Source organism: Alnus glutinosa, chromosome 14 (assembly GCF_958979055.1).
Source record: "Alnus glutinosa chromosome 14, dhAlnGlut1.1, whole genome shotgun sequence".
Lineage (NCBI taxonomy): Eukaryota > Viridiplantae > Streptophyta > Magnoliopsida > Fagales > Betulaceae > Alnus > Alnus glutinosa.
Genome location: NC_084899.1, coordinates 6,797,934 through 6,823,762, shown reverse-complemented (window position 1 = coordinate 6,823,762; position 25,829 = coordinate 6,797,934). Strand labels below are relative to the sequence as shown.

Sequence of the window (25,829 nt, the reverse complement as noted above, 5' to 3'; positions counted from 1 at the left end):
GATACATTCCACTGAATAACACTATTCGAAAACCACAACCCATGCCTCATTACAACAATCAATATTAAACAACTTCGGAAAAGCTTCCTTCAATGGTTGATCCCCACACCATACATCATGTCAAAACCTAATCTTAGATCCGTCTCTCACTTCATATTTGACAAATCTCGAAAGAAAAACCCCCCACCCCCTCCTAATATGTTTCCACACTCCAACTCCAAAAGGCCCCTCTACCTCTTTAGAACACCAACCTCCGCTCAGACTATCATATTTTGCTTCCATCACAAACGCCATAAAGCCTCCCTCTTCGTAGCAAACCACCATATCCACTCACCCAACAGAACTTCAATAAAGTTAATCAAGTTTCTTGCCCCCCAAACCACCAGTTTGCTTAGGAGAACAAATCTTTGACCATTTAACTAGATGGAATTTAAACTCCTCATTGATACCTCCCAAAAAAAAAATCTCTGAAGAAGTTTCTCAATCCAAGTAGCCACACCCATTGGAAAAACAAACAAAGACAAATAGTATGTGGGTAAATGAGACAAAATACTTTTGATCAAAGTCAACCTATCTGCATTTGACACATATAGACCCTTCCAACCCGCCAACCGCCTCTCCATTTTTTCGACAATACCATTCCATATAGAAGTAGACTTGTGGCACCCCCAAAGGAAGACCCAAATATTTCATTAGTAACAAAGCCACCCCAGACCCAATTATTCTGGCCAAGTCTTAAACCCAATTTCAGTTTTAAAGGTTCTTGTCTGGGCAGGGTTTTGACGAAGCCCAAACCTAAGAAGCGATCTAAAGCTACGGGTCAAGGCCTCCCTTTGGAGCCTGAAGCGGGTTTTGAGACCTCTATGGGTTTTGGGTCTTCAACGGCCGGAGGTAACGACGACGGTTGACATGGGTGGCAGGTTGTCTGATCCGACCAATTCTAAGGTGTCTATAGGTGCTGAAGAGTTCTCCTTTCCTCTTGAAGGCGTCGATTCCTGCTTGAACACGTCGTTGGCCTCTGATCTCTCTGCTTCTGAGGGTGCTGCGCTTTCTCTTATGTTGCCGACAAGGTCTGGGCCGGTTTCTTCTGTTCCAGAGTCTTCTATGTGAGCCTCCTAATCGAGTGCAAGCCTCTGCGTTTCCAGTTGTGTCCCCTTTGGCGTTAGCCTCCTCTGCTTCTCCTCCAACAGAAGTGTGTGTTCCCTTTGGGGGCTCAGTTTTGGATTCTAAGGGGTTTTCCCTGGTACTCGAGTTCTCTGAAGTTGGGTCAGACTTCAGTGTCTCTTCTTTGGAGGCGGCTGTATTGGGAGAATGGCCCCGCTTTTCTCTTCCAGTGATGTTGGAGAGTGGGGTTCTCATCTACCCGTCTGAGTCCAATTCGATTATGAGATATCACCGGAGATTGAAGGCAAAATCTACTCAAATAGATACTTCTCTGTTTGATGAGGCGGTGACAGCTCTCAGTGCTTCGATGACGCCCTTTTTGGGTGCTTCTTATCAAGCCTTTGGCGGGACCGTGGTCCAATCCTCGCCGAAGCCAGGTGGGGGAGTGGTCAGCAAGTCTCCTCCATCTAGCTTTCTTCAGCGAGGATTCCTTCTCCCGAGTGTTCCCTCCCCTTTGAGTGGTTGCGCTTATCCGATCGCTTTTAAGGGTGTGATCTTCAAGTCGGATAGCTTGATCCAATCTCAGAAGTGGCCAATAAGTTTTGGCCCATCTGGGGAGATTGTTGTGTGGGATCAAGGGGATGAAGTTTGGGTTGGGGAGGAAAGAGACTCCCCTTACCCCTTGGGTGTCTGTCCTCCTGACATGCCCTTGGATTGGGTGTCAATGGTGTTGAGGATGAAGATACGTCATTCGCGTTGTTGGATGCCATTGAAGAGGATTTCCATTGGGTTAAAAAGGGTAAGCGTCTTAAGATTAAAGGGGGGAAAGAGGTGTTGAATCTGAAAAGCTTCATTAACTATGGTGATGCGAGCGTGTCCTCTAAGAGTAGTAAAGGAAAGGCTCAGGTGCTATAGCATTGAGTGCTCCTTGTGAGTTTCGGGTTTAAGGGTAGGTCCTTGTGGATTTGTTTGGGTTTTTTTGTTGATTTGAGTGTTCGTTATGGGTTTTGAGTTTAAGGGCTTAGGTCCTTGTGGCTTTGTTTGGATTTCTTTTTGTGGGCTAGTTTTGGTTGTTCCTGTGTATACTTCATGTGTACTTAGAAGCGCCTTACGTTTTTTAATAAAACTTTTCTTACTTATCCAAAAAATAAAAAAAAGACTCCTTACCTGCAAACACATCCCTCCAATCAAGCAAATGATCTTTAAAATCATACTCCATCCTATTCCAAATGAAACCCAGTTGAAATCTTTAAGTCTATCAGCCACTCAAATAAGTAGGTAGCAACCAGCAGATAACTATCATATCAAGTTCAAAACAAATTCACTACAGCCCCCACCCTCAAGATACGAAAAAATCCATGCCCAAAAGCAACAACAAAGCCTACAAGCTCCCTTATAAGAATTAGTCATAATGCTTGAAAACCAAAGTCCTCACTACCAAAATTACACTTCCACTTCAATTGTGGAAAATAAAAGAACAATTTATCTGTGTGCTTCATGCACCTCTTTAAGCTTTTTCCACAATACGAAAATTCTAATTAAAGAAAAAAGGAAAACATAAAGACATTCTTCCAATAAGCTGACATTTCTTCATTTTCAAACTAAAGTATACAATAGGTTCTTCATTGTCTAACTACCAACCAGCAATCTCTTATTTTCTTTTTTCTTTTTTTGATAAGTAAACATTCAATCTCTAGTACATACAATTAAGGTTTGGCCATCATCATCATCATTATCCACAAGGTAGTTCAATTAGCAGAAGTTGGACATAGTGAAGTTGCAATCTTTATTACATTATTAGGACAAACTGACACAGATACGAGGTAAATTAGTGATGAAATCAGCTTTTGGTAGAGTTATGACATTTTACCCACTCAATTTTCACTTTAGCAGAATGCCATAAAATAAGAAAAGTACATTTTAACTGACCTTGTCTCTGGCAAGTGGCTGAGACAAGAAGCAGGAAATCAGCTTGTGCAGATAACCGTTGTACACATAGATCATATCCTCATCATCATTCTACATAAATTACAAAAAACCAGTGTAGCAGCCTTAAAGATAAGACAATGAGGAATAAATTAAGAAGCTACAAATCTTAAAAATGATTAGTAAATTTCATATCAACGACTTATAACAAATGAAATAACAATCAAATCTCTTTAAACGGGAGGAAATATGAGATTGCAAATGGATGTAACATCTTAAAAATAAACACACCAATAGAAAAAATCACAAAAATATAGTAAAGAAGACATGAAACCAGACCAAACAGAAAATCCCAAAGAAATTTAGCATAAGAACCAGTGCATAGATCTCAATGATCAAAGTATCAAAATACATACTACATGCCAAGGGGCGTGTTTGCACAGTATGTTAAATTCCACTATTTTTTTAAAGAACTCTTCAAGCAAAAACCCAATCAACCAAAGGGGGCACCAACAAAGAGCCAAGAGTTGTCACCACATTTCATGATATAAAATATATTTCAGGCTCTTCTTGGATAGAGCAGTCTTAAATTTTTAACATCTACAAAGATTGCGCAGTAGCCCATTCCAATTGAAAATCTTGCATATAAAAACAGAGCAATTCAATTTCCATATGCATATAAATGCCCGATATAATTCATAGCATCTGAAAACTGACACAGAGAGATTCTTTCATTGACAGAAGAAATATTATCTCATATAGAATTTGAAAGATGTGCAATACAAAATAAACTCATTAACACAAGTCAACAAAATCTTTTTTCAATAATCAATTGAAATTCATTAAAACGCAAAAAGCCACAACCCAAGTACACAAAAAGTATACAAGAGAAACAACTCATCAGAAAAAGAAAAAAAAATCAAGAGAATCGTGAAAACTAGAAATATGGAACCAATCATAAGCATTCATCCAAGGAAATTGAAGAAAAAGGCATTTAATTCCACCCCCATCCTCTCAAGATCTTCACAACTTTGATCATTTCTTTCTCTCCAGATACACCACATTAAGCAAGACGAAATCATCTTTCACATTGGCACACTTTGAAGACTACCAAATTGCCCTCTCCAACAAGCAAAGAGATCCACCACTCCCCAAGGCATAACCTGCTCTAACCCAAAAAGATCGAAAATAGAGTTACATAAGACACTAGTTATCTCGAAATGGAGTAAAAAATAATCAATGGTTTCCCCACTCTTCTTGCACAAGCAACACCAATCTACCACTATGATATGTCGCTTCCTTAAGTTATCCAAAGTGGGGATCTTTCCTAAAGCGGCCGATCAAACAAAGAAAGCAACTTCTCAAAGGAACCTTATTCCTCCAAATACTCCTCCAAAAGAAATGAGTACTATTATGGGAAATAAGATATTATAGAACAATCTGACATCAAACAACCCTCTCCTGGAAGGGCCCAACAAAGCTTGTCATTGTCACCCCATCTCAATCTGGTGGAATACAACACATTCAACAAAGTAAAAAAGTCTACCTCCCAATCATGAGCCACTCTAATAAAATTAATGTTCCATTTATGAGAGTCAGTAGAAAGCTATAAATGATCTGTCACGAAACATCCTTAAAGAAAGCAATACTAAATAACTTCAATACTACTTTAAAGGCTTGATCCTCACACCGCACATCATACAAAAATCTAATCCTGGAACCGTCAACCACCTCAAATCTAGTATATATAAAAAATGCCACACAACCCTTCCTAATATTTTTCCAGAGACCAACCCTATGCGACCCATTAACATCATTAGAACACCACCCACCCCCACAAATTGTCACATTTAGAATCCAATATCAATATCTACATAGCCTCTCTCTCATTAGCTCCATTACCACTTTCCCAAAAGAGATCGGTTGAACAGAAGTAAATTTTGAGCTCCCAAACCCCCCCTCAGAAATCAAAGCTCGGTTTGCACTCTATCCTCTTGACAAAAGACCTAAATACTTCATAAGCAGAGAAGAAACCTTGCATCCCATAATACAAGCTAGGCCTTCTACATTATCAACATTGCCAACAAGGACCAATTCTAACTTACCCAAATTAATCTTCAAACCTGAGGCAGTTTCAAAAAATAAGAACAAGCAACACAAATAACGAAGGTGACCTAAGGTTACCCTAGACAATATCAAAATGTCATCCGCAAACGGAAGATGAGAGATGTTATCCCACCAACATGCCTAGTCCCCACAAAAAAGCCAAATAAAAAACTCCCATTCACTGTAGTAAAGGTCATCTTACTTAAGGCTTCCATGACAATGGCAAGTAGTAAAGGAGAAAAAGGGCAAACAGAAGATGAGAGATGTTAGCCCACCAACATGCCTAGTCCCCACAAAAAAGCCGAATAAAAAATCCCATTCACTGTAGTAGGGGTCATCTTACTTAAGGCCTCCATAACGATGGCAAGCAGCAAAGGAGACAAAGGGCCCCCCTATCTCAGGCCATGAGAACTATTTAAAAAATCCAGTGGTAGAGCTATTCACCAATACATAAAAATGCACCAAAGAAATACAACTAGCTATCCAATTACACCATTTCTCCCCAAAACTGCACCTCCTCAACACATACAACAAAAAACCCCAATTAACACGATCAGAAGCCTTTTCTATATCCAATTTACAAAGCACATTTGGCTCCCCAAATATGATTCGACTATCAAGGCATTGATCAGCAATGAGAATGAAATCTTGAATTTTCCTTCCTCTAATGAATGCATTCTTTGACTTAGAAATAATCTTCTCCAAAACTATTTTCAACATGTTAGCGAATACTTTTGCAACAATTTTGTAAACTCCACTCAATAGACTAATAGGTCGAAAAGCCTTAATATCAACGGCCCCTGGTTTTTCCAAAATAAGAGCCATGAAAGTTGTATTAAGACTTCTTTCAAACATGCCTCTAGCATGGAAAGTCATGGAAGACATTCATTATATCTTCTTTAAAACACCCAACAAACATGAAAGAACGCCATGGTATAACCATTAGGGCCCGGGCCATTTACCTCACCTTCCTCAAACGCTCTCTCCAACTAGTTGGCGTCAAACCTCTCCAATGGAGTCAAACGAAAGGTCATCCAATTCAAGTAGCCAACTGAACTGTTTGGTAACTAATAGCTTTAGCCTTCCTCATTTTTCCCTCATCACATAAAGTTCTCTCTTCTTCAATGACACCAGGACCTCAAGACTCATCCAAAAGAAGCTTCTTCTATCTCTCTACACTGCCAAACACCTCATCATGCAAGACTCTTAACTTTCAAAGCCTTCAATTTGCAAGACAAAATGAGACTCGTAGAACCTTGAAGGTAAGAAGTCAACTATTTCACCCAAACCACAAAACCCTCTAATTTTAAACCACATATTTTCCAACTTAAACTATCTTCTACCTCTCTATAAGTCACCACAATCAAGAAGAAAAGGAAAATTACACGAGAAAAGTCTAGTCAGCCTCCTCTGGGACACTTCAAGAAACTTAGCTTCCCAATCAGGAGAGACGAGAAATATGTTAATTCTAGATCAAGAGGGGGGATCTCAGTTGTTTGACCACGTAAAAGTTTCATCTACAAGAGGAAAATTCATAAGACCTTGATAAAAAATGAAATCTGAAAACTCCACCATAGTTGGACGAAAATAGGCTGCACTCGATCTTCCCCCAATGCACCACGGCAAGTTCCACCAGCTAAGCAATTGAGCCAATTCATCCCATAAAAACCTTCTATCACAATCAAAATTAAGAACATAAACACCCGCAAACGCCCAAGTAAATTGATCTTTGGCATTTTCGATAGAACAAGAAACACTAAACTCCTTGCACACACTTCAAATTTTTCTCCCACCCTCCTATCCCACAATAGCATAATCCCACTAGAAGCCCATCTTGAATCTAAACAACACCAATCCACATGTCGGCAACCCCACAAACTACGCACAACGCTATATGACATGCTCCAGTTTAGTTTCCTAAAACCTACGACATTTGCCTTCTACTCTTTGAGCAAAATCCTAATCCTTAGGCGCTTATCCCCTCATTCAACCCTCTCACATTCCAAGATAACAATTTATGCTTTATGCTCTCACATTCCAAGATAACAATTTATGCTTCATAAAGAACCGAAGAACCCCTCCCCTTAACTCTGCCTTGGCTAGAACTTCCCCCTACAGAATCATAATTTATAGAACATGACAATCTTTTTAGTTCTTTGTTACCTCTATTTGCTAGTTTGGAATTCAAGACTAAATCTTTTTGATAGCGGCTTGCTTTGATGGCTGCAAACAAGACCATAAGCTCCTCTTCAAACCCCTCACACAATAACCCTACAAAATGACGAAAATCCTTTGCTTTCTGCAAGACAGAATCAGAAGTTGTTGGCCATATACAATCAGGTATCTCATTCACAACAGGGCTACAAGAACTCAAAGGCTTAAAGAAAATGGGTTCTTCCAGAGTGTAAAAATCCACATCCAAGCAAGAAAAAGACTTGCTTTCATGATGGCTATTCCCTGCTACGTGACTCAAATTAAACCCAGCCAAAGCGGAGCATTGATTTTGTTCCCCTTTTGAAAGGGAAGGCAAAGAAGAAGGATAGATGCCCAGCGAAGAAACCCGCCTCCCCCCTTTTACCACAATTGCCCAATCTGAAAACTTTGGATCTGCCTCATCACCTAAAGGGCCTAAGCTAGGTGTGAAGAGCTTTTCCAGTGGTAAAACATCTGGTTCTGCAGCCATGCTACCATTACCCAAAACTTAAGTCTCAGCGTCAATGTTGGTGCAAAAACCAACTTGCTCGATGAAGCGAGGCGCCCTTCCAAGACTAGACATGTCATCAATATTACCAACATCAAGGAGCCCATAATTGAGATGACCATCGCTACCTCTTCACTGGCAAAATCTTAAGTTGAGAATTGAGGGAGCCGCTGCAATTGGATGTCCAAAGATGATAACTTAGACAGAGAGCCACTAGCGAGCTATAACTTCGCCCCCCAAGACGCACCAACTCGCCTTCCAGCCACCTACCCAACGAATAGCAGTCTTCGAGAGTAAGCGCTAATGTAGTCAGAGATCCAGCGTGTTGAATAGAACTTGAGCTTGTGCCTACAAAACTTGCACCCGCACCCGAGCCCTTGTTCGAAGAAGAATAAGCCCCAACTCACGATTTCACCACAATTAATAAAGGGTTTAAAACTGGGCCAATACGAGCGTTTTACCTATATTAGCACAGCTAGATTGGCCCAACAACGAGTTTAGGTCTTGGGCACGTACTAGAGGCTTTTGAGTGGATTGAACCCTTTATCCTAGATTAGGCTTCAACACATCAACAAGGCCCACTTTGGGCCAACTCTTTCCTCCAACCCTATAGCCTCCAAGCCCAAGTCCAAACTTTCGATTAACCAATCAACATCCCCTCTCAAGAGCTCCAAGTGGCTTTTCAAATTCCAAAGAGTACACTTGACATCCTTGTCCCCTTTAGAGCTGCTCGCAATCTGCACCAGCAAAAGATCCGGGATTCGTTGCTTTCCCAGACACTTTACGACCATTGGTGTTCTGTACCTTCAACACTGTAACGAGTCTAGCGAAACAACCTTTGCGTGATGTGGGGTTAGCCAAACACTGCCTCGATCCAACCAATGCTTCTGTGTACAATTGCTTCTCAGCCAACGCACGCAACTCCATCACCGTTGAATGCACAACCTTGCAAGACAATGTGTATCCACCTAGGGTTACCCTTGAACGAACTAGTTGGTTTCCATCGCCATGGGACAGCTAGAAAGATTCTAGGAACTTCCGCAGCTCGAGGACGAAACTTGACTAGCCCCTACCACCTTTGCCTTCATTATGACCAAAAAGGCCCTCTGATCGCCACCTCCATATTCCACGACAGCCAAAAATAGTCCAAATTTATTCAAACAACGCTTGGCAATGAAGGCTTTAGAACCCACCCTAGAAGATTTCACAAACGCCTTCGAGCCCTCTGCTAGACGCAACGCCTCCATAGTGGCCAACAACCAAATCACAGTGACTTTGCCCAGGGAGACTAAACGCACGAAACCCCTGCTTCTCTCATAAAACCTTAAGACCGAAACACCCTCCTCAAACACAAACTCAAAGGACTTGGATTCAACAAGGAACCAACTTTAAACGACCACACTATGAGGAACCATGTTAGGTTTGCGTGCAAGATCAATAACAGTGACAAGTAAACAAAATCATGAAGGGGGAAAGGAGAGGGGGAGGGGGGGGGGGGGGGGAGAGCAAAATTCATGAACATATTTGATAAACAATAAACAAAAGAGCAGTAAGGGTTGCGCCCCTTTGCGCTTTTCAATAAATTGCTATTACTTATCATAAAAAAAAAAGAGCAGTAAGATCAAGCTACATATTGATAAGATGCACTACGAAGAAGAAGAAGAAGAAAGTTTAAGGCCTGCATTACAATTCAAGGAATCTTTTGGTTCAAAATTGTAGAAGTATGGAAACAAAATCTGCATCTCATACTAGTTAAATCAGTGTTGTGGACAAAGCAAATGTAGCTCAAGAAAGCACCCAAAAAAAAATGAAATTGGGATAGATGCATTCTCAAGATGAAAGCAAACAGCCGAGAACCCAGCACAAAATTGCAAATTTTCTTCTAAGTATTTACTAAAAGTTGAATGGGGAATAACTAAAGCAACAATCTAAACTTGAAAAAGTTGAATTAATGTGTGTGTGAGTGTAGCCAACCCCAAGTAGTAGGGATTTTGAAGCGCTTCTGTGACTAGTAGTGTGTGTTTGTGTGTGTATAGAGAAGTAGTTGGGATTTTGAGGTGCTTCTATGATAAGTAGTTGAATCATGAATAAATGCATGTGGGTTACCATACTCAGAAGAAAATGAAAAATTTGGCAAGGAAAAAATTGACACTCCAAATAAACCTGGTAAGCCGCAGTTCGAAGAACTTTTTCCAGAAAAGACTGGAAAACATTGTTTGAGAAAATGACTTCCAAGCACGAATGAAGGTAACCCAGATCATTAGATGAAGCATTTGAAACCGACTCCCTCGCAGCAACTACATCTAGAATTAACATCAAATGTACAGCCCAAGCAAGTCTTATGCCATCAACAAAGCCCTCAACATTTGGATCATTTCCAACAGCCATCACCTAAGCACACAAGATAGATACCAGTTTCTGAATCAGAAGAAAGTTCGTAAAAATTGAGTACAAATAAACCACCAATATTGCTCATCTTACAATTTCATGAAATTCATGCCTAAAAGATGCATCACGGGAGAGAACAGATGCTTTATCAGGTGCTGCACTCAGGGCATCTGATACGAAAGCAATGACAAGAGAAAAAAGAAGACTAAATGTAATCTGCATAGACAGAAATTAGAGTGTGAAAAAGCAGCAAAAGCATTTAAAAGCAAAAGAAAAATTAAACCAGAATACATCATGAATAAATACATAAAATGCATGTTTTGGGAGGGGTGGATTCTCTCCACTTGGGTTGAATTGGAGAGGATCTGGTTCAGGCCTACTATTGCTCAATAAAGATCAAATGCATAAATCTGCCATGTCATTAAAGAAGCAGCTATTCAAGGAGCACAAACAGATAGTCTCTTGCCATTTTGGCCTCTTCCTTCTCACTACCTTGCTACATGACGGTGCATTTAGGAATCAAAGACTTCTGCCACCAACATAACAACCCTCCATCCTTAACAGGATCTCCATACTCTCCCACTAGACGCCAATGATTTTCATACCCCTCTCGCCCAAACATTTGTCTATTTCCACAATTCTACTAGCTCAGAAAAACTAAGGTTTGTCAAAACAACCAGATCCTAGGCACAAGTTCAAAATGCAAGCACAACCCTTATTGAAGTAAAGGGCATAATTTCTGAATAATATATATATATATTGGGGAAGTGGATGTGGAGGTTTGTTCAGGAGCGCGAGGCTTTGTGGAGATCGGTAATTGATGTTAAGTATGGGAGTGTGAGGGATGGCTGGTGTTCTTTACCGGCGGTGGGGTCTTATGGTGTGAGTGTATGGAAATATATCCAAAGGGGTGGGATACTTTTGCTAAGTTTGTGCAATTGGAGGTGGGAGATGGGTATCATGTTCGTTTTTGGCGTGATCTGTGGTGTGAAGATAGGCCGCTCAAGCTCTGTTATCCAGTTTTGTTCAGCCTTGCTCGTTTTCAAGACGCTTGGGTGGTTGATAATTTGTCTGTGGTAGATGGAGTTGCTCATTAGAGTGCTATCTTTACGCATTATGCTCAAGATTGGAAGGTGGAAATGGTTCTTTCCTTTTATGAGCATTTGTATTCTAATTGGATTCAGCATAGAGAGGTTGACAGGTTGGTGTGGAATCTCTCTAAGAGGGGGAGCTTTGAAGTGAAGACTTTCTATAAAGCCTTAGCTAGTCAAGAGGCCGTCTCTTTTCCTTGGAAGAGTATTTGGCGTGTTAAGGCTCCGAAGCAGGTGTCGCTTTTTGTGTGGACAGCAACATTAGGAAAGATTTTGACACAAGACAACTTGCGCAGGCGTCATATAGTAGTAGTTGAGTGGTGCTGTATGTGTAAGAAGAATGGGAAATCCATTGATCACATTTTACTTCACTGTGATGTGACATGGGCTGTTTGGAGTTTTTTCTATAGTTTGTTCGAGGTGGAGTGGGTCTGCCAAGAAGAGTGCTGGATTTGTTGAATGGTTGGGGCACTTCGCTGGGTCGTGGTCAAGTTACGCAAATTTGGAAGCAGGTTCCCTTGTGCGTTATGCGGGGTCTTTGGCGTGAGAGAAATGCAAGGCTTTTTGAAGATGTGGAATTATCGATTTTGGAATTGTGTCAAAATGTGCTTAATATATGTTATATGTATGGGTCTCGGCTCATAGCCCGAGTCGTATTATGTTTACTGAGTTTTTACATTTATGTTCTTTTGTTTCCTCTGATTATAGGCACTTTTGTATACTTCCTATGTACTAAGGTTGCGCTCCTCTGAGCTTTTTAATGAGATTTTATTACTTATCAAAAAAAAAAAAAAAAATATATATATATATATATATATATATATATATAGATTAAGTCTTTATTATACAACACATTGCATCTTTGGACATCTGTTTTTGTTTCTGCTTTGGTGATTAGTTAAGCGGAAAATGCACCATCGTCGTTGAAAAACACCAGTAGTGCCCCGGAATAGTCTAGAAAACCACATCTAACACCCTAGCATTCAAAAAAACCAAAAACACAACAACAGATTGAAGCGTCCAATCTCTTGGTCGTCATGTTCACAAGACAAAGGAAATCGGCCACCACCGTGCTTCAACCACCTGCGAGGCACACAGAAAGGCTGCTCAAGAGACTCCAAGCATAAGCTCGGGTAGCTCCTATCGTTCTGGCGTTAGCATCCGAAAGACGCAAGTCTTTGATCGAGTATGTGTTCTCTTATTACCACCGACAGAGAATAAGAAAGGTTTGGAGTTTGCAGAAGAAAAGTTTGGGCGAAGAAGATTGCTTTATTCCTTGATGAGCTTTCATACATTTACATGGGCTTAAATAGGGAGAGAGAAAAATAAATAAATAAAATAAAATAAAATTACAAAGCACTATGGAAAGGTACTTATTGACTTATTGCATATTACAATCATAAAGCATTATGGAAAGGTCTTGGGTTATGCCTAGACAGGTTATCGACTTGCTTGCTTGTTGGTGGTCCTCTGGAAGGCCAATGAATGCTGCAGTGTTAAAAATGGCACCTATTGGCCTCTTTTAGTGTTTATGGAGGGAAATGAACGATAGATGCTTTGAGGATTTGGAAAGTACCTTGGAGGAGATTTTATCGTCGTTTTACCATACGTTGTACCTTTGGATTACGGCTTATGTACACCCTTTGTCGTTTAATTTTAATGTCTTTCTTGCTCACTTTTCTCGTTCTATTTAGGTATTTTATTTGTATACTCCCAATGTACTAAGGAGCGCCTTACGCTTTTAATGAGTTTGGTTTTTTACTTATCAAAAAAATAATAATAAGAAAAAAATCAAATCATAGAATATCGTGAGTTTCCTTCTTCAATAGTAAGTTTCCATCTTCAACATTTAGCACTTGTTCTTTTCCAAAAAGAGCCTACCTCAGCACACTTTAATAAACGTGCTTCACTTCAGGCATCAGAAGTATCAAAAACGCTTTGCTCCTGAGCTTTGGGCTTTAAGCAAACCTTGGCTCACTTTTAACAACACTAAGAATAACCTCTCAAGCCTTTCAACTCAACCCACCTCTTTGGTGTTCATTTAAAAATCAAAGCCATGTACGTTGTCATCAAGATATCACACTCTCGTGGTAGCTTCAGATTTTGACTAACAAGGTTTCCTACTTAGGATGAAAGTCAAAGACATCAAGATAAAATTTTGGATGTCATCTTTAAAGTCTGAAATAGCATCGGATAGATTTCTACTTAAACTTCTCTTCTCTTTTTCATTTATTCTCAAAAGCTCAGCTAACATGACAGTTTCCTCCTTCTGAATGATAAGGCAGGTTTTATGATCTTCATTTTTCTAAAAGAATCCTAACCATGATGAGGATCCTCCCCAGTTCACACCCCCAACTTGAGAGGAACAAAAAAGAAGCTAAAAAATGTTCAGTCCATATGAATATGAATGCATACCTGATGTTTCAAGGTTGTATTGCTCTGACTAAGTTCAGCAGAACTATCTTTTAAATTGGAAAATATATCCTTTATATCCTTTGGACCTGCAAACATGACATGAAACGCAAGCATCATATGAATATTTTTTTTAAGCGAACATCACAAACAATTCATTGCATCACATTTGAATCACCCTTATTTGGCTGTAATTGAACCTTTTTTATAAGTAATCGAGATATCATAAAAAACATAAAGCGCCCCCAAGTACATAGGAAGTATACCAAAAAAAACCTAGCTAGAAGGAGCAAAAAGAACAAGAAAGCACCCCAAGTATATAGGAAGTATACCAAAAAATACATCTAGCTAAAATGAGTAAAAAGAACAAGAAAATCATTATAACTAATCGCCAAAGGAGAAACAAAAGCAGTTGTCCAAAGATACAAAATATTGAAGAATAAGGACTTAATTTCTTCCGAGGTCCTCTCACAGTCCTCAAAACTTATGTCATTCATTTCCCTCTATAGACACTAGAAAAGGCACGAAGACACCATCTTCCACACGACAGCACTCGAAAAGCTGCCGGCAATCCACCAACAAGTATACAAGTCGGCTACTTATCTAAGCATAACCCGAGACAGCCCAAATCGGCTGAACAAAACATTCTATATGCTATGAGCAACCTCACAATGGAGAAGATGGTCCATAGACTCCATTCTTTTTACACATGTAGCACCCGTCAAGTACAATGACGTGTTGCTTCCTGAGATTATCCATGGTAAGGATCTTTCTTAGGGCCGCCGACCAAGCAAAAAAGGCCGCCCTCAAAAGAATCTTAGTCTGCCAAACATTATTCCAAGGGAAGCAAAAGCCATCACAACAAACCATATAATTGTGAAAGGATCTAACATCAAACAAACCTCTTTTGGAAGGGTCCTAGCACAACTTATCTTTACTTTCCCATCTCACTCTAGCTGAATAGAACACCCTAAAGAATGAGGAAAAGACATTCACCTCCCAATCATGAGCTGCTCTAGCAAAGCTGACATTCCACTAATTAGAACTACCAAAAAGCTCGAAGTGAGCCGAGACCCAATAGAATATAAAAACAATTTCAACATGGGCTCTAAAATGTAAATGAGTCTAGAAAATAACTAACAAATAGATCATCCCTCAAGAGTGGCTTTCTTTGCTTGGACTACCACTTTAGAGAAGATCATCACTATGGATAATTTAAGAAAGCGACATTTTTTTTTATATATAAGTAAGAAAAGTTTTATTAAAAAAAGCGTAAGGCGCCCCTAAGTATACACAGGAACAACCAAACCAGCCCACAAAAAAACTCAAACAAACCCACACGGACCTAAGCCCTTAAACCCGAAAACCCTAAAACTTCAAGACCCACAAAAGGCACACAACACTAAGAAAGCGACATATCATAATAGTAGATTGGTGTTGCATGTATAAAAAGAGTGGGGAAACTGTTGATCATCTATTGTTCCATTGCGAGACAACTAGGGCCTTTCTATTTTTGATTTTTTTTTTGGATAAAGTGGGTCATGCCTCAACGAGTGGTGGATATCTTGGCTTGTTGGAGAGCGCAATTTGGTAGACATCATAGTATAGCAGTGTGGAAGATAATTTTGTCTTGCTTAATGTGATGTATCTGGAGAGAACGCAATGATAAAGTTTTGAAGATTGTGAGAGGACGACGAAGGATTTAAAGGCCTTTTTCTTCAAATCTCTTTACCATTGTATGACTGCCTATAATTGTTTTCATGTTTTTAGTGTTCATGATTTTCTTGATCCTTATGGTTTTTTCCTGATCGGTATCTCTCTTGTATACTTAAAGTATACAAGTGGATTGCGCCTCTTTGCATTTAAATGAAATTCGATTACTTAGAGAAAAAAAAAATGTTAACAAATGCAAAAGAATCTATTGTACCAATCAAGGAATCAAGAACCAAGCACAAAATGTAACTTTAGCTCCATCAGACATGCTAATAGACACTTAAAGAGTATAGATTGATCTCATTATGGCATTTCTCAGTCTTCATTACCATTGCTCACTTGCATGGAAATGAGCTTCTATTTAACCCATATTCTTTCGTACTAAAACCCTGTTATTTTTTATACAGTCACTAGTTTGAGCATATCAAAGAAACTACCTTCAATTCCCCCCCCCCCCCCCCCCCCCCTCCCTTTTCCCAACTAATAAAATTTGTACAAACTACTCTTCGTCAACTACATCTTGATAGTACCACACAACAGGTAAACAATACTTCATGGCTTGAGGACTTCTACTAAGCTTCACTAGGTTTCAGCTGCTACTAAATCAAGTTAACCAAGCTGAACTACTGAACCCAGCCAAGCTCTAAGACTCCAGTGCTCTCTCAATGCATTGTCAAGCCTAGCTAAAACAAGGTAATTTCAACCAAAACTTGCTATTGTTATGACGAGTAAGAACCCATTTCTAGAAATGACTTGATTAATCCCTTGAACTAAACAGATTGTCAAAGAAATATATTGTCTAGAAGGTTTGCCGGGATCCTAGGGTGTGGGGTTTCCTCTCTGCCGATCAAGTATCTTGGCTTACTGTTGGGGGCCTCCAATAAGGCTAAGCAACAGGATTTGTACTCCGTTGCATTCAGGTGGGTTGGGAGTTCACAACCTTTCCCTGTTTAACCAAGCTCTTTTAGGTAAATGGTTGTGGAGATATGGTAGGGAGAGAGAGGCTCTATGGCGGTTGGTGATTGACGCCAAATTTGGGAGCCTAAAGGGTGGGTGGTGCTCTATTGAGGTGTCGGGCTCCTATGGAGTAGGGGTTTGGAAATATATTAGGAAAGGGTGGGAGAAGTTTTGCAATTATGTTCGGTTTGTGGTAGGGGATGGATCATATATCAGTTTCTGGCATGATCGGTGGTGTGGGGAGATTTCTTTGAAGCTTTGTTTTCCAGTTCTGTATAGTCTTGTGAGGAACAAAGCGGCTATGGTGGTAGATAATATGGCTGTTCATAATGGCAATATTCATTGGAATGTTCTCTTTACGCGGCAATTACAGGACTGGGAGTTGGAGATGGTGCTCTCTTTCTTCGAGCGGTTGTACTCCACTCCGATTCGACAAGGAGAGGGTGACAAGTTAGTTTGGAACCTCTCTACAAGGAGCTATTTTGAAGTGAGGTCATATTATGAAGCACTTAGTCGGAAAGAAGGTCCATCATTCCCGTGGAAGAAGATATGGTGTGCTAAGGCTCCGACAAGGGTGGCGTTCTTTGTATGGACTGCAGCTTTAGGAAAAATTTTGACTCATGACAATCTACGAAAGAGGAATATTGTGGTTATTGAGTGGTGTTGTATGTGTAAAAAGAAGGGGGAGTCTATTGATCATCTGTTACTTCATTGCGACACCGCCCGTGAGCTTTGGAGTTTTATGTTTTCTTTATTTGGAGTTGAATGGGTCATGCCACAATCGGTGATGGGTTTGTTGACTACTTGGGGTGCTTTTCAAGGGCATTGCCTAGCAAAAAATGTTTGGCATTTAGTTCCTCACTGTGTTTTGTGGAGCATTTGGAGGGAGCGGAATGCGAGGCTTTTTGAAGATGTCGAGACTGTAATGGTAGTTTTAAGGAAGCGTCTTCTTAACACGCTATATCTATGGATAGCTCCCCACCTTTGCCACCTAGGTGTTTCTACTTTTGTAGACTTTCTTAATTTATTAGTTGTTCCTCCTGTTTAGGGGCTCTCTTGTATACTTCCCGTGTATTAGGGTTGCGCCCCTCTGCGCTTTTTATTGAAATTTAAATTACTTATAAAAAAAAATATATATTTGGGACGACGTTATTAAGAAAGTGAAAAATCGGTTAGCCAATTGGAAAATGATGTATTTGTCCAAAGGTGGTAGGGTTACTCTCATCAAGAGTACTCTCGCTATTACATGTCTCTCTTCCCTATTCCGGCAAGTGTTGCTAAGCATATTGAGAAGAACCAACGGGATTTCTTGTGGAGTGGGGAAGGTGAAGAGTTCAAATATCACCTGGTAGGTTGGTCTAAAGTTTGTTCTCCAATCTCTTTGGGAGGGTTGGCTATCAGGAATTTAATGATGTTTAATCGTGCTTTCTTAGGTAAATGGTTGTGGTGCTATGGGCTTGAGAGAAAGGCTTGGTGGAGAGTAGCGGTGGATTCTAAATTTGGCAGTTTATAGGAAGGGTGGTGCTCTTTAGAGCCTACAGAAGTCTTTGAGGTGGGGATGTGTAAAAATATCAGGAAATGTTGGGATAAACTTTCCAGCTTTCAAGTTTTGGGGTGGGGGATGGGTCGAACATTAGCTTCTAGCAAGACCAGTGATGTGGGGAAACAACTCTAAAGGTAGCTTTTCCGGTTTTATATGGTCTTGCTTATGAGAAGGACGCCTCTATTGCGGCTAATTTAGAGTTTTTGGGTGTTCGAACCAATGGAACGTGAGCTTCACTAGAGCGGGCACATGATTGGGAGGTAAATGGCTTTGCCTCTTTTTTCCAGGTATTGCATTCCATTAGAGTGAGAAGAGGATGTGTAAATAAGCTAGAATCCTTCCAAAAGAGGTTTATTCAAGGTTAAATCCTTCTACTACTCTTTGGCTTTTTTGGAAGGTAGCAATTTTCCATGGAAGAGTGTTTGGCGGACTCAAGCTCTTTCGTGGGCAACTTGTTTTGCATAGTCGGCAGCTCTAGGCAAGATCCTCACCTTTTGGATAATCTTAGGAGGCCACACGTCATCATGATGGACAGATGTTGCATGTGCGAGGAATGGGAAATCCGTAAACCACCTTCTTCATTATGAATTGGCTTCCGTTATTTGGAGTGTTCTTTTTAATCGCTTTGGGATGTCCTAGGTTATGTCTAAACGTGTTGCTGATTTGTATGAATGTTGGTGGTCCTTTAATAGGCCAAGGAGCGCTAGGATGTGAAAAATGGTGCCTAAGTGCCTCTTTTGATGTTTATCTAGATAGAAATTTTAAGGACAGGTCTTATCAACAAAAAAAAAAAAAAAAAATTAAGGACAGGGAGAAGACTACGGGGGATATTATTTCTATGTTCTTTGAAACTTTGTATCTTTGGACAGCGGCGTATGTGTCTCCTCTATTGATTAGTTTTAATGATTTTCTTTTTCGTTTTGCCCTTTCTAGTTAAGTTGTTTCTTTTGTATACTTCATGTGTACTTAAGGGCGCCTTACACTTTTAATGAGATTGGTTTTATTACTTATCAAAAAAAAATTCACAAAAATACCTGTTATATCACAAATATCATAATATCCAACCGCTTTACCATAATATATCATACATCCAAATGCTTGAATTAAAATCAGTTTCTAGGTTGTAATAGAAGTTCAATTCAAACCCAACACAACCTTATTCAACTCAAGCTACTTTATTTGTAATCAAATTACAATGAATGCTATCTAACATGCTCTGCTAGCTGTTTAACTTAGAAACAAAAATCCTTAGGGTAAATCTTTTCTTGTTCAATATTCTCTCTTTAAAAAACTTTTACCAGGTTGACAGATTCCATTCAACTTGACCACTAATAATAAGGTATTTTGTATACTTTACATTGACAACTCTTTTTTTTTTTTTTTTTATCTAGATGGATTCAAGTTGTATGACCAAATGTAGAAATACTAGATCAACACCATGACTGGATCCAAGAAGAATTTTTATGGGGATGGCCCCTGGATTGAATCTATAGAAATCAACCAAACTTCTATAATATAGTAATATACATTTCTTTTCCTTTTTTTTTTAAACAATAGATGTTCACATGAAGTATACAAGAACATTTTTCTTATCTTGTTTGCTAGGCAAAATTCAAGCCTATAACCTATATACTACCCTTTCCCCCATACCACCAAAGCCAAGGATCACAGCCAGAACCAAGTCCTACGCAATCAGAAGATTCTAGATACTCCCAAATAATAGAATTTCATATCCCGATGTAATGACCCAGGAAAAGCACTAGCTACATCTACGTTGTCATCCTAGAAAAACTAGTTAATTTGAAGCTTGTCTAAAATCACTTATAAAGCACAGTTTCAACTGGTAAGTAAGCAATGTGAAACTTAGCACCTATAAGTATCTTTATAAACTATACACTCTACGTGGGCTACTCATCTTTTCAATGTGGGAGCAGCGTGTTACAATCTCCCCTCTTAAACACTTGACGCCCTCATCAAGACCACATCATGCATTACTCTAATACCACATGATATTATTAGGTGGCTCTAATATCATTTGTAACAACTCAGGAAAAACACTAGCTACATTTGCGTTGTTACCCCAAAAGGACTAGTTAATTAGGAGGTTTTCTAAAATCACTTATAAATCTCAGTTTCGCCTAATAAGTAAGCAATGTGAGATTTAGCACCCATGAGTGTCTTTATAAACTATCCACTCATTATTGACTACTCATCTTTTCAACGTGGGAGCTGGGTGTTACACCAAAAGCTAAAAATCAGAATTTGTAAGAGTTCTTTTGGATTCTAAAGACTTCCAGAATCACAATATTCTCGAGTCCTGCAAAAAGAACACAACTCATATAAATCCATTTTTATCCTAAAAACATGACTAATTACCTCAAGAAGATATACACTTAACCTTCTCTAACTATTTTGTATTTATCTAATAAAAGGCAGCACAAATCATGAGACGCTTATAATATGGAGAGCTAGATTACAACAATTGCACTCCCTAGAAGATACATCACAAATGAGAAGATGCTAATATGAGTTCATAGGAAACAACATGTGGATTCAAAAACAATTACCCAAGCTAACTTCAAAAGTCAAACAATGTGAAATTTAAAGACCCCCCTTTTTCTCTTTGCCCCAACATTCAGGGACAAGGGAGTCACATAAAGCTGCAAATAAATAAGCTATAAGTTATTTTTTCCAAGATGTATACATAATATAAGTTAATCAACGCTAAACCAAGATGTGTTGTACATTGCTATCATTGAACAATATTTTTACTACAAAACTTTGTTTAGTCCACTTGTACGTGTCCAACACGCAATTAGTGACAGTGTATTCAACTTCAAAATGCTTTGGAGCTTACTTGCACGCACAACCAGAACAGAAAGGACAAGGCAATGTCCAAGTATGAGTCTTTCCCTACAAACCACAGCTTGCCGCTCAACAAGAGCACCTCTAGAATCAAGAACATAGCGCTCAGAGTGGGGCCCACCCAAACCAGCTGGTTCTTCCCGGTTGAGTTCCTGTAATCAAACAGACAACAATTAAGCTGAAAACAATAATGAAAAAAGGCTAAAGAACATGTTAACAGATTAAAGGCCAACTGCAGAAAATACTTCTTATTTTCCATTTATAGCACAAGATCCAACATAAGTAGAAATTAAATTCCTTCTTCAAAGATTTGAATATGTTTTTTTTTTTTTTATATAACTACAGAGTAAAAAGGAGAACAAGTAAAGGAACTAAAAAGGGAAAAGAGGAATCATTTCCAAAACAGGCAGGAGAGGTTCCTAAAAGAGCAGAGGAGATGGGAATGCAGCCAGATTGAATTCTGGTTGCAGCTCAGGATGCCGCATGATGGGCACAGAAGTTTGCATTTCGGTTAACATGACTAGCTGACCAGCTAGATGTGGGAGGGATTATAGAATATATGTGAGATATGGTAGAAGCAATACGCCAATATTGAGTGATGGACGGATTTTGGAGCGCCAGAGTAACGGTGAGGGAGTCCCCTTCTAAGATAAAAGAAGAGATCCCCATAGAGAGGGCCAACATAGTAGCTAAAAGGGCTGCTCTGGCTTCACCAATAAGAGCAGAATAAGAGAACTGCAGTGGATAAAAACTCCCGAAAAATTTCTGATGACAGCCGCTTGAGCAGAAAAAGAAGGGCGAATAGCTGTATCATAGTTGATCTTGAAGAAAGGGAAGTTGGGTCTCGTCCAAACCTCAGGCTCCGAAGCAGTGTAGAAGACCATGCTGAAAAGGGTTCCAAGACAAGTATGTTGATAGTTGCTGAGATTGCAAGGGCATTGGGCACAACATGATCATGGTGAGCTTTATTCCTAGAAAACCACAATTGATCACATGCCACCGCAGCAAAAATTTGGAACATATGAGAATCTGTCTGTGAAATACCAATAGTAGTAGGATTAAGGATAATAAGTAGCCAATCAGTAATATTATGCATAGGCAAAGCAAGGCTATCCATGGGCCAAAAAGATTGACACCAAACCATACGAGCAATAGGACAGGCAAAAAAGAGATGTAGAATGGAATCATTGGTGTAAGAACCAAGGGAGCAAGAGGTATCCGGGTTGGAATTGTGGATAGTTTGAGAGATGCGGGTTTTTGTAGGAATAATGTTCCAGACCATTTTTCAAAGAAGTAATTTTAAACGATGATTAAGATTTAACTTCCATAAGGCTTTCCAGTGGTGCTTCTGGAGAGGAGAGGGGGAAAGGGGGGTGGATGAAGTAAGGAAGTGGTGGGCGGATTTTGTGGAAAAAGCTCCAGAGGTGGAAGGGGTCCAAAGAACAGAATCATGTTGGTGGTTAATGGTAATTTTCAAAATTTCAGAGACAATATGGGGATGAAAAAGAAAAATTAAAAGAGATGTATTCCAAGTGGAGGTGAAGGGGTGGAAAAGATCAGAGATAGCCAAAGGATGAGAGAAGGGAAGAGAAGAGACAGGGGGAACATGGATAAATTGGGCTAAAGTGGGGATCCATGGAGAAGTCCAAATAGGTAAACTGGAATTTTTACAGGGCAGGAAACATGCGCCTCTAGAAAGGAGAGGGACGATAGCTATGATGCCATTCCATATCCAAGATCCTGAAGAAAAAGGAGAAGATAAGAGATTACCATATTTAATGTATTTTTGCTGGAAAAGGGAGACCCAGATACTGCTATGATTTGTGAGAAGATTCCAACCAAGCTTGGAGATAAGAGAAATGTTAACATCTTTCATAAGCCGAAAACCCAAATCACCTTGATCCTTTGGCAGACATAAAGAGTGCCAAGATTTAAGGGATAGATTGCGAGATTTATCCTTAAGAAAACCCCACCAAAAGTTTTTGAAAGTTGTATCCAGTTTATGGCAAAGGCTATCAGTGAGGAGAAAAGAACTCATAGCATAAGAAGGAATGGCAGAAGCAACAACTTTAACCAGGATTATTTTACCAACCTGAGACAAAGTTTCGGAGCGCCATCCGTCGATCTTCCTTTGAACATTTTCCAAAATGTCTGAAAAAGCTGCTGCTTTAGACTTACCAATAAGCAGAGGGAGCCCCAGATGTTTAGCACAGGCTGTAGGTAGCTCATAAGGGAGAATAGACTGAATGGCTAAGATAGTTGCAGGAGCTGTGTTTTTGTTAAACATAATAGTAGATTTATGAATATTGACAGTCTGTCCAGACCAGCTACTGTATTTGTCTAAACAGGTTTGGATCAAAGCTGCTTCACCAGATGTAGCCAAAGAGAAAAGGACCAGGTCATCTGCAAAAAGAAGATGGTTCAATGGTGTACAAGACCGAGCAATTCGGAAGCCTCGCAGACTGCTGTAGAGGAGGCGAGAAAGAGCCTCTGAACCAAGTATAAATAGAAGGGGGGAAAGAGGATCACCCTGTCTGAGACCTCGCTTAGGAGAGAATAAGCCAAAAGGGCTACCATTGAGTAATACACAAAACGAAGTGGTAGAAATACATAGGCGAATCCAGTTAATCAAAGTGGGATGAAAACCTAGCTTTTGAAGAATAGCCAATAAATTCCATTCCATTTTATCAAAGGCTTTTTCCATGTCAATATGCACAGCCATAAGACCACCGCGTCCTCACTTAACTTTAAGAGTATGTGGCATCTCATGAGCCAATATGGAGTTATCCTGGATAAGGCGATGAGGGACAAAGGCCATCTGAAAAGAAGAAATAATATTAGAAAGTAGAGGCTTGAGCCTGTTAGCCAGCAGCTTGGAGATAATCTTGTAGATGATATTACAGAGACTGATAGGCCGAAAATGGTGAACAGAAGAAGCACCCATTCTTTTTGGAATTAAAGCCAAAAAGGTGTGATTCTGTTCTCGGAGAAGATTATTCTTAAAGAAATTCCAAACTGCTTGCAGAACAATATGCTTGATGATATCCCAATACTTCATATAAAAGAGGGCAGTGAAACCATCTGGACCAAGGGCTTTAAAGCGTCCCAGACTTGAAAGAGTTGCATAAATTTCAGCTTCTGTAGGAATGGCACAGAGAAGAGTATTATCATTATCAGAGACAGAGCACGAAAAGAGATCCAATAGTTTTGAGGGAGGAGACATATTAGTAGATGTGAAGAGATCTTTGAAATGAGAAACAAAAGATCTACCAATATCATTTCTATCAGAAATCCAACCAACATTCGGAGAGAAGAGACGATCAATCGCATTCCGCTTACGACGGATGAGAGTGCTAGTGTGAAAAAAACGTGTTTAAATCCTTGCATGTTAACCACAGTTCTCGAGATTTATTTTTCCACAGAGCTTCTTCCTGTTGCAAATACTCATTAAGCAGAGATTTGAGATGCAATTCTAAAGCCAAATTAGAATCAGAAGGAGGGGCCTGTTGGGTAGCATCTAGTAAGCAGAGAGTAGAGTCCAGCTTGGTTCAGATATCTCCAAAGAAATATTTATTCCAATGTTTAAGGGCCTTCTTAGGCAAACAAAAAGAAGGGGATCCAATAACAGCAGTAGACCAGGCTTCATTAATAACCACACCACAAAAGGGATCTCTTGACCAAAATTCTTCGAATCTAAAAGGGCGGGGAAGAGAGAGGATGGGAAGAATGGTGTCTAGCAAAAGAGGGTTGTGGTCAGAAGTATGAGCAGGTAAGTGAGTGACAAAGAAATTTGGGAAGGTGTGAATCTAGTAAAGAAATGGAATGTCCTATCAAGGCGTTCTTTGATTAAACCAAGTCCCTGACAATGGTTGGACCAAGTATAGGGATTGCCAGAGAAGCCTAAGTCAATCATGCCCATAGTATTAAGGAAATTGCTGAAATTGTTGTGTAAGCTGCTATTAACGGGATGACCACCCAATTTATCAAGAGAAGAAGTTATAGCATTAAAATCCCCAATGCAGAGCCAAGGCACACCACTATTAAAACCACAATCAGCAAGATTACACCAAAAATTAGAAGCAGATTTCTGATATGGAGGACCATACACAAAAGAGATCATGCATTTCACATGGGGCATAGTAGAGAAGCACCATACACAGATCATGTCATTAGAAACAAAAAAACTAGAGATATTAACATCAGAATTCCAAGCAAGCAAAAGACCACCCCTAGTCTGAGATGGAGGTGCCTGGACTAACAAAGAAAAATCAAGTTGATGCAAAATAGAACTAGCAATATCAGGAGTAGTTTTAGTTTCTGACAAAAAAATAACATCAGGGTGATTATGCCTGATGATGGCCCGGAGTCTGCGAATTGTAGAGGAATTGGCCAAGCCCCTACAATTCCAAGAGAGGATCTTCATGAAACTGGAGGGGGCATGGTCGAGCCAGCCGCCTCAAATGTGGGATGAGCAGTGTCAGAGCCAGGAGCAACAGGGAGTCAGTCATCCACCAAAACCAGTTGTGTGATGCTATGAGGCTTTCTGTTTGATTTGTAAACTCTTTTGCCCTCTGTCGAGGAAGAGGTAATTTGAATTCCAGCTGAAATATCCATCTCACTGTGAGGAGAGGGAGTAGAGACCGAAATATGAGGTTCATTGATTAGGATCGGACCAAGTACTGTGGTCTTAGCAGGAGAGTGCTTTAGAGCAGACAGAGAAGATGCAGCCAAATCCATACGGTCTTGAATACTGCAAGGGGAGAGAGCTGGGGGAGATGCCCGGCGCTTCGAAGGAGGAGAGGGGACCTCCCCTTCTTCATAAATTTTGGATCTTTTTTCCCTGAGGCAGAGCAGGAAGTTGCCGGGGAGGAAAGGGGCGAGTGGGCGGGGGAATGGCCACGGATGGAGCTGGTTTGGGTTTTAGGAGGGTAGGGGTGGTAGCGATCCAAGCGGCCACCGAAGACAGTGAATTTTCGGAGGGGGGGCAAAAGAGTTGAAGGTCGGGGGAGTATTTGTGTTGGGC

At 40.0% G+C, this 25,829-nt stretch overlaps 1 protein-coding gene across 2 annotated transcripts in view; it reads right to left on the bottom strand.

Annotated features, from left to right (window-relative positions):
* LOC133857179 (nuclear pore complex protein NUP205) overlaps positions 1-25,829 on the bottom strand; it is a 67,286-nt gene that overhangs the window by 32,332 nt on the left and 9,125 nt on the right. For both annotated transcript variants that reach the window (XM_062292330.1, XM_062292331.1), the window contains exons 6-10: positions 20,799-20,958; positions 13,732-13,817; positions 10,319-10,441; positions 10,001-10,228; positions 3,034-3,123 (exon numbers count right to left, since the gene is read on the bottom strand). In XM_062292330.1, coding sequence (XP_062148314.1) covers positions 3,034-3,123; positions 10,001-10,228; positions 10,319-10,441; positions 13,732-13,817; positions 20,799-20,958 — 687 coding nt within the window. The remainder of the gene's footprint in view (positions 1-3,033; positions 3,124-10,000; positions 10,229-10,318; positions 10,442-13,731; positions 13,818-20,798; positions 20,959-25,829) is intronic.